The 9,726-nt window shown below is 44.3% G+C and overlaps 1 protein-coding gene across 1 annotated transcript in view; it reads right to left on the bottom strand.

The window, feature by feature from the left end:
• Positions 1 to 1,520: 1,520 nt before the first annotated feature.
• The window catches only part of NECTIN4 (nectin cell adhesion molecule 4), an 86,622-nt gene continuing 78,416 nt past the window's right edge, over positions 1,521 to 9,726 (bottom strand). Inside the window, exons 8-9 of the mRNA XM_088151076.1 lie at positions 8,063 to 8,224; positions 1,521 to 3,397 (exon numbers count right to left, since the gene is read on the bottom strand). Of these exons, the coding sequence (XP_088007202.1) occupies positions 3,122 to 3,397; positions 8,063 to 8,224 (438 nt within the window). The 3' untranslated portion in view covers positions 1,521 to 3,121. The remainder of the gene's footprint in view (positions 3,398 to 8,062; positions 8,225 to 9,726) is intronic.

Raw genomic sequence — 9,726 nt, 5'->3', positions numbered from 1 at the left:
AGATGACCCAAGTCTAAGAGGTGGCTAATCTTTAGATGAGAGAGAAGATTCAGAAAGATCTAGACAGGCTTGGGCTGAAATGAACACAGTAGAATTGAACAGGGAGAAATGTAAAGCTCAGCATCTCTCTAGAAAATATAAGGTGTAAGTATAGGACGGGGGAGACTTAACATAGTCATAGTAAATGTGAAAGGGATCTGGGTGTCCTTGTTGGCCACAGTGAGCCAGCAGCATGATGCGTCTGCAAAAAAGGCCAATGCTCTATTGAGTACCTTAACAGGAGCATAGATTCCAGGTCCTGGGAAGTAATTGTTCTGCTCTACTCTGACCTGGTCAGACCCCATTGGGAGTCCAATGTCCGGTACTGAGTACCTAGTTCAAATAAATCAGAGCAAGTTCAGGGCTACCAAGGTGGTGAAGGTCCAGCAACAAGCCCTATGAGGAAAGGATGAAAATCTTGCATTCTCAGCCTACAGAAATATGGCTGAGGGGTGATCTGATAGCAGCCTCCGGATGAGACATGGAGGGCTGTCATACAGAAGCGGGAGAAGACTTATCCTCCGTTGCCCCAAGGAGCAAGGCCAGAACCAATGGGTTAAAAATACAAGAAAGAAGATTAAAACTAGAGGCCAGGAGCATCCTGATTGTATGAACTGTCAGCCAGTGAAGCAGACTTCACTCTAGCACAGTGTTTCTCAACCTTGGGGACCTGAAGACGTGTGTCTCTTCTCTCTCTCATCTAAAAGATTAGCCACCTCTTAAACTTGGGTCATCTGCAGACATGGTGAAGGTCCCTTGTTCTACTCAATACCTCCCTCCAAGCAGTCAGGGATGCTCGAGTGAAACCTGCACTGAGCAGGGGGCTGGATTAAATGACTTCTAAGATCTCTTCCAACTGTATGAGTTTCCTGGTTCTCTGCCATGAGAAACAGAATGCTAAAGTAGGCCTTTAATCTGACCCAGCAGGGGTTCTTCTTATGTTGCTATTTTATTTTATTTTATTTTATTTTTAATTTCCTTTTCTCTCATAGCAAAAGAGGAAGAAAATAATCAAACAGGCAGAAGTCTACGAAAAGGGAGAGTTTATTGATGGCGCTTCAAAGCTCCTTGCTGAACTAGGTTTTATGTTATAGAAAAATCATGACTTTGGGGAATGAGTGTGTTGGGTGATAGGACATTTACATTTCAGTGCTATGTGAAACTCTTTCAATTCTTCTTCCAGATCCTGGCAGAAAACCAGAAGTGGAGAACAGCAGCTGAGCACCAGCTTTTGACCTCTCTATAGTCCACTTCACTTGAACACAGTGGCTAGTTCAGTAGTGCAAATAGGACACTTTGGGGAGAATTAATTTCTTTCCTTTTCACAGATGCTAGAGCAGTGTTTCTCAGCCTTGGGCACCTGAAGATGTGTGGACTTCAACTCCCAGAATTCCCTAGCCAGCATGGCTGGCTGGGGAATTCTGGGAGTTGAAGTCCACACATCTTCAGGTGCCCAAGGCTGAGAAACACTGTGCTAGAGACTAAGGCCAGCCAAGTTTGCAGCAGATTCGAGCGGGATTTCTTTGTTAGCTCAACCATGGCAGTTCCATGAACTTCATGTCTGAATGAGCCTATCTCAGATGTTGATCGATTAGTCTTCACATCACCTCCTGTCCTAACTACTGCAAAGCAGGGTCCAGGCAAGAAGGCCACACAGTCATGGCACAAAAGGTCCCAGCTGGTGAATTTTTAAGGCAACTCCTCGTTTGCATTCTCCAGGGCCTGCCTCCAAAGAGGTGGTGCATCAAAAGAAAATTCATCACTCCCTCCCAGATGTTGTGGGTCCCTTCGCCTCAGCTTTGGGGTAGAAAGGCGTTCTAAACTCTCTGCGAATACGAGAAACAAGTTATGATACGCACAGAAAGGCTTAAAGTCCATCTATCAGAGAAGGGGAGACCTGATGTTTAAGAAACTTACTCTCTAAGCATAGCTGAAGAATGCAGGTTGCCCATTCCCAGGCCCTAAAACTCAAAAAGCAGAATCAGTCACATCTGCCTTCAGGGTCACACATCTGGACTCTGTCATTCATACATACATACCTTGTGGTTGGTTTGCTTTAGAAATATTCAGGGTTACAGCGATGCTAAGAAATTCAAACAAGAAAGCAGGGGAGAGGGAAGTTGGAGCGAACGCAACACCCAACTGGGTCTGCCGGAGATGATGGGGAGGCCCAGCCTCCTCGATCCCCAGCAGTGGGATGATGTTACTTTGACGCGTGTCGGACTTTCCAAACAGCCCTCGGAGCTGAAAAGCTGCTGGATCCGTGATGCACTTTCACTGGGGCGAGCTGAAGCACGTTTCACACCGTCTTTGACTCCATGGAAAGCCTGGAGATGGGGCTTCCATGGGGATCTCCTACGCTCTGCTTTCTTCAGCATTTAGTCTGTGGCTCTGGAAACTCCTTGAAGGTTGCAGTGGAAACTTTCCTTTCCCAGTTAATATTAATAATAATAAAAATAATTAAAATCGAGCTCATCTTTTAACCGCTGGTGGCCTTTGGGAATTTTTGTCCATAACCATTATGGACTAAGAACCGTAACAACAACAAGTAGAATAATTATTATAAAAGGCGCGAGAGTTTCAGTGATTCTGTCCCTGAGCCAAGCAAAGTCACCTTGCAAGCACTGAAGGGAGTCACTCCTCCCTTCCCCAATGCTTCTTCCACATCCCCTGTCCAAATCATCCCTGGCCTCAAACGATTAAAAAACATTTTTTTGCACCAACAGGCAGAAGAGGCAGCCCAGGCATTGCAACAGTCCTGCCCAGGTTGGCAAAAGAGTCTCCCAGTTCCTGAACTGGTCTCTGACCATCTTCAGGACTTCAGGTCTCTTTCACTTTAGAGGACCAGTTGCCTTCTTCTCCTCTGGCCAAAGTCTGGAAGAGTTCCTGGGAAGAAGAAAGGGGCCCTTCAAGAGATCCAAAGGTAGACACCCTTCAGCCAAGTGGGCCAGTGGCTTGGAAGGAGTGACCTCAGTCTCAAGGGCTCTTTTGCTCCCCGCCAAAGGGAGGCACCAGCAAGCAGTCGGGACAAGGGCTCAGTGCTTGGATGGGTCCAGGAATCTGGCAGGAAATGGGGCAAGCGTCACACCAAGTGCCCCCGGCCGTTGATATAAATGCCGTTGGAGGTAGGCTTAGCCCGGAGAGTGCCGTTCTCTTGGACAAAGTGAGTCATTGCTTGTTTGATGTTATTCTCATCGTCCCGCTCTTCCTCCTCTTCTTTCTCTTTCTCCTTCTCTTTGTCCTTCTCCACCTGGTCTTCTGGGACAGGAGTTGGGGGTGGCGGGGGAAGCTCTGTCTGGGTCTCAATTTCCCGGACTGTTGACAAGGTAGAGTAGCTGCGTCCCTCGGCTTCCTCACTCTGAGCAGGAAAGAAGGCAGAAAAGTCACCAAATGAGGATGGGGTCAGATGGGGACAACATCTCAAGAAAAACTCAAGTTCTTCCTCAACCACAGGAGCTCAAGGGAGAATGTTGGACACATTACAGTAAGCCACAGCTCACTGAACCATGATTCTTTGAATAATAATCCAGACCACCCACCAACCCATAGATTGCTTTAGAGATGACAACAGCTGGGTTCACATAATATGCGAAGCCATACAACCAAAGAAACCACACTATGGCTTAATACAATGTATGAATCCAATTGTAATCGCTCCTCCTATCCTACCTCAAAGGATTGTTATTGTGAGGATAACAATAGTAAAAGGAGGATAAAATGTGCCCTTCCTTGCACTTCCAGAGGAAAGGCACATTATAAAAATTGAGGAAATGAATAAAATGTTATGATAGGCAAAAGGGTGTCCAAAGAACATCATTTGGGTGGCTTGATGCAAAACAAAAGCTATAGGAAAAAACATCCCAGGATTAACACTAACCAGCTTTAACAAGCTGTGTGAATTCCCTGCATCTCTGAGGAACAAGAAATGTTTTGATTGGCTTCTTTCAAGCTGGAAGCCAAGCCGTGCGGGCTGATCCACCACGATCAGACTCATGGTGGACATGGAGGATACCAGGTTGGGGAAAGAAATATTCTAAGGGAACTGGAGAGATGAAGGCCACCTCATGAGGACACTGAGCAAGGCCACAGGGAGAGTGGTTGGACAGGGAGGGAAGAGCAGAAGAGACTGGAAGAGCCAACTAGGCGGAGGCTGCTGGAACTCTTCCAGAGAAGTGAACGGGAGAAGAAGCAGGGGACTTTTGGGTGGGAATATGGTCAAGTGGAGGGATCTCCAATCAAGCCCAAGCAGCATGGAGACAGAAGAAAGCTTCAAGGCAATCAGCCAAGTATGCGCAATGGAGGAGAACCCAAATTGCACCTGCTGGAAGTGTAAGACTCTGTCCCTGTTGGAGGAGAAGGTCAAAAGGCTCAAGGAAGTTCTATATCACAATACACTAAGAAAGGTTAGATGTTCCTAGAAGGTGAAGCTGCTTGGGAGGGGAAGAGAGGGGAAGCAAATGCCATAGAGTCCAAAGAGAAAAACAAATGGAAGCGTCTGATCCAGAGCAGCATGATGATTATGAGGCCGTGCTCCTGATTTTGTTCTTGAAGGCAATCTACGTCCACCTGAACAAGCCTTGTCAGCCTTGGTTTCATGGAACAGAAAAGTTCCCGTGGGTCAGAGAAATCTAAGAACCACACTGAGGAAGAAGGGGTGAGTGGTTCCCTGCTGAGAGGAACCAAGGCAGATGCATGCAGACCTGATATGACATCCTGGGAAGTGTGTTGTAGTCCAGGTGCCCATATCCAGGATGCGACAGACTCTTCAAACCTACCAGTAACTATCCCCTCCTATTGATTTATGTGGGGAGAAAAGGCACTACCAGTAGAGACCTTGAACAGATCTCCAGAAAGGCCCTTGGCCTGAAGGTGAAGTATTGGGAGTGCAAGTAGTGTTTCCATTCTTTCATTTGAAGGTCACGGCATAAGACAAGAGAACAGATTCCAGAAGTAGACAGCCAGTGATGTAGCTGGCACTGCCAAGAAGGATTTGGGCTCCTTGCCCATAGGCTGTGCTCCCATCTTCCTGGCACGAACTGGGCCACATCTCACAAAGAGAGAAGCAGGAGAGCAGAAAGAGGCTTAGAGATTGACAGGAAACTACACCAGCGAAACCACTGGGGTATCACTCACAGTCTCAGATGTTTCTACACTGACACACTGAGTATGGGGAAGAAAGCGGGAGAACCTGAAGTTCTCCCACAGGAAGGGAATGATGGTGTCGTAGGAATCACTGAAACCTGGAGGGATGGTACACATTATTGGACCATAGCCCTGGAAAGCTACAGCTTATTCAGAAGGAACAGAGTCAACAGAAAGGGAAGCGGGTACTGAACTTGAAAAAAGCTTATGCCTGCAGAGGGATATGATGAATGGGAGCGTGGAAATCTGGATTAGAACATTTGGGTAAAAATAAAAGAAGAGAAAATAAATGAAGTCTGCAGCGGAGTTTACTACAGACTGCTTGGATAGGCAAAGATAATGTGCCAGATAACCAGTTTCAAAGAAGCAATAGCGATAACAGATTTCCACCATCCTGATATCTGCTGGAAATCTAATTCTGCCAGGAGTCAGAGGTTCCACAAATTCCTGTCCTCCCGAGTTGACAGTCAGAAGGTGGAAAAAGAAAAAAAAAAACAAGGGGCTCTGCCTTCTTGGACCTAACCCTCCCCAACAAGGAAGAATTGGGTGAAGATGTGAAGGTGACTAGAACCTCAAGAGGAAGTGACCATGTTATCCTCAAGTTTGCAATATCAAGGGAAGGAGGAATAAAGAAGAATCAGACTTGTACGCTGGACTTCAAGAAGAGTGGATTTTGATGAATGAAGACAGAAGGTAGGACAGATCCAGTCGGTTGGAAATCCTGAAGGTGAAGTGTCTGGGAGGGAATGCTATCCAGGTTAGCCAATCCCCTAGTATCCTCCCACCAAGGTTTACTGATGCCTATCTGTGACGGAATGGATCTACGAGGAGGAGGGTGATGTGGGAGATCAAGGCTATCAGGAAGGAGGGGGGCATTCCAGGAGCGGGGAGGGGGCAAGAGACAACACAGTCCATGGGGGGAGCGTGGGAAGTGAAAGAGGTTCAGGATAGCCCCTCCCTAGAATTTCCCAGGGTAGATCCACCAGTTGCAGTAATATAGATTGAGTCTGGCAAGATTCTGTCTATATGGTGTAAGCAAATAAAGGAACTTGACTCGACTGGACTGTTTCAGCGTTGTTCTTGGGCTGGGCCTGACACTATCATGTCACAACTGTCTCCCCTGAATTAGGCTCTCTAGTCCTCCCTGTTTATTTTCCAGATTCGGTGCATCAGTGTAGAAACAGCTGAGGTTGGAGGTGGCACCATCTCCTGTTCCATCTCTTGTAGTTTCCTGCAAGACATTTCCTGGACCTTCACCCCGTCCTCTTGTTTCTCCCTTGGTGTTTGGCTTTCTCGGTCCCATTCCTGCATGTTCAGTTTGGGGCTCTGGGCATTTTTCTCTTCTGATGAGACCTGTGAGTGCCCAACTCATGGAATCTCAGTCTTTGGTAAGAGGTAGCCCATCTCTTCACATAGCACAACGCATGGCCAGAGGGTCAATTTCTCTATTTTGGGTAAGTTCGCAATAATTAAAATGTCTGCTCTACCAAAGCTGTTATTTTTATTTCAAATCCTTCTATTTTATCTTATCATCTTATCTTATCTTATCTGATCTGACGTTATCTTATCTTATCTTATTTTTCGATAAACAATTACAATGCTGGCAATCAGGGATAAGTTTTCCTGTTTTGGTTCAAAACAGCTTCAGATAAATGAGGTTTGCTATATTTGCATTTTAATGAGGGAGGGAGGAGCATTTCAAATTTGAAAGTGTAAACCCACAACAACATTAATAATGGGAGACTCAGACACTGGGTAAAATTTAGAAAATATTAATGTAAGTTGTACATCTTTAAGTAAAACAGTGTTTTTTAGAAAACTTTTAGAGTCTCGAAAACAAATAACTGCTTAGATTTACTGAAAGTGTAAGTCATGGAAGTTACATATGGATTTTGTAAATGCTGAATGCAATACTAGTTCACCTTCTATTTTTTAATAGAAATAGAATGAAATAATATGTTGGCTGGAATGAGAAAAGGTTTTATATAAATTATATTCAATTTATCTAAAGTTAACATTGAAGAGAATGGAATTAAATTGGATATAGATTAAAATGGATATAGACTGAAACCTTTCTGAAAAATCAGGAAGTTTTTATCCAAGCCAATAGACCATTTGCAGAATTTGAATATTTCATATTTGGGCCTTTTGTCATTGCTTTCAAATTTTAAAAGCACTGATGAATCTTTTAATAATGGCTGCTAGACTACTAATAACAAAATATTAAAACACCTAGAACGGGCATCTATGAAAAATTAGTACAATATACTATTGGAGTAGAAAAATGAACACACATTGAAGCTAGTTGAAGAAAATAAGAGGGTTCTATGTATATATATATTTTTCCTGTATGGTATAATTTTACAAAATACTTTAATAATGAGAATAGTAACTAAAGACCTACATATTATGGGATACCATGGAAGGTACAAATATTGTAAATTAAAAATTAGTTTAAAATCAATTAATTAATTAATTATCTCCTTTGAATGATGTTAAGATGTATTGATTTGAATTTGTGAAACGCCGTTGGTTGTATATCTATCACAATAAATAATGCATACATTTTAAAAACCTCGTTCAGAATGTAAACTTCTCTGAATTCTGCAATGCCGTCCGTTTTTTTAAAACGTCTGTTCGATAAACGGTTGTACGAAAGTGCGTACATTCATGAAATTATATGTCATTTATATGTGTTTTTTGTTTGAAATTAGGCTAAACTGCAAACAAAAATGCGTATGTTTGGCAAAAAGTGCAGTATAACGAATGCAACGCTTTAAAAAATCAACAGGTTTGCAAAGATGAAGATCCAGCTGTCAGCGCTGCAAAGATGAGAGACCCAGAGACGCCCCAACCGGCCTCCTGGCTTGATTCAACTCACCAAGACTGAGCAGAGGCTGGTTTCCCGGAAGCTGTCTGTCCGAAAGCTGCCTTGCCTGCTGTCCCGGCACAAACTATCACCTCGCAGGCTTTCCCGGCACAAACTGTCCCCACGGAAACTCCCTTGCCGGCTCTCTGACCTCAGGGGAAGGTTTTCTTCGGTCTGAAGAGCATAGAAAGATAATGCCGAGAGGTCAATCCCGGTGCTTTTTCCCGGCGCGGTCAGGCTGACCTCTGAGTTGGTCATCGTCTCTCAGCCTCATCTACCTCCCAGGGCTGCTGCGAGGAGGCTATGAGGAGAACCATGGAGCTGCTATGAAGTCTGTCCCCATAGTAATAAGTAATGCAGACTTCAACCATTGGTCTTCTAGCCTTGCATGGGCTTCCTATCACCGAAAGACAAATGGGTCTCTCTCTCTCTCTCTCTCTCTCTCCCCCCAAGAACAAGAGATGCTCCCCATGTCTGAACTCTGCATACAAAGTCATGCCCTTACTTCTTGAGTCTGTCTACTCCAAGAGGACATGTTTCTCCAGAACCTCTCTCAACCACGAGAGATGCTTATGGGTGGGATCTCCGGTGTGACAGGACGGAACAGGTAAACACTGTCTGCCATCCTGACACGTCTCTCCCAGACATATACAGGCCCACCTCAGAGATATTCTGGGCTTGGTTCCAGACCACCACAATAAAGCGAATATCACAACAAAGCAATGTTTTGGTTTCCCAGTCATGTTTACACTATACTGTAGTCTATTAAGTGTGCAACAGCATTATGTCTAAAAAAATGTACATACCTTAATTTAAAACATTATTAAAATAAGACAACAATGAAGTTTGCCACATCAATTCATGAAAGGTTTCTCCGTAGCATGCAATGCTGTTTGATAAACGCAGTATTTGCAAAGCGGAATAAAGCGAGGTGCAATAAAACAAGGTGTGCCTGTAGAATGTGTTGATAACCTGAGACTAGGAAATTGCTGGAAGAAAACGGATAAGGTTTTTCTCATACGCAGTCTTTCATAAGTGGGAAGAAGAAGCTCAAACAGGCTAAAGACAGGCCAGAAGAGAGTTATGGTTGGAAAAGGAGATGACTGATAATCAAGTTGATTTAGCTGATTTCAGACTAAAAGGTACAGAAGTTCCTGAGTGATGGAAGATCACTGAAAAAGTCACTATGCATGGAGGAGGAAACAAAGCTTTGAAGGATCATATCTACATGATGCAGAATCCTCAAGGGAAAGGAGGAACTGAAGACTACAGAGGAAGATCATCGTTCTCCTAGTCACATGATATTGCAAGCTAAATCTAGCAAAAGTCCTTGATTAACTCTATGGGGAATTTAGTAATAGTTATACAGGACACATAACAATAGCCACCCAATGACAGTAGCAGAAGTGTTATTTCTGCAAACAGGGAGATAGTTAATCTCAGCCTGGTACAGCAAATTAGGTCAAAAATCAATTTGCCACATTCCACTCCCTTTTGAGTGGGGATGAGGGCATGAGTCACCGTAGAGGATTCTCTCATTCCAAATAAGGATGCATCTGGCATACCAGCCAAAGCTGAGTGAAGACCCCTGGCCATGCCCTCCATCTGGCTTTCCAGCTGTAGCCAAGAATCCAGGAACACCCTCCCCACCCCCCAAGTTACAAACATGTTCCTTC

The sequence above is a fragment of the Python bivittatus genome, unplaced genomic scaffold, assembly GCF_059951505.1.
Source record: "Python bivittatus isolate LINGU-HERP-01145 unplaced genomic scaffold, Pbiv_v1 ctg000660_np1212, whole genome shotgun sequence".
Lineage (NCBI taxonomy): Eukaryota > Metazoa > Chordata > Lepidosauria > Squamata > Pythonidae > Python > Python bivittatus.
Note: the sequence above shows the minus strand (reverse complement) of the source record. Positions and strands in the feature narration are given on the sequence as shown.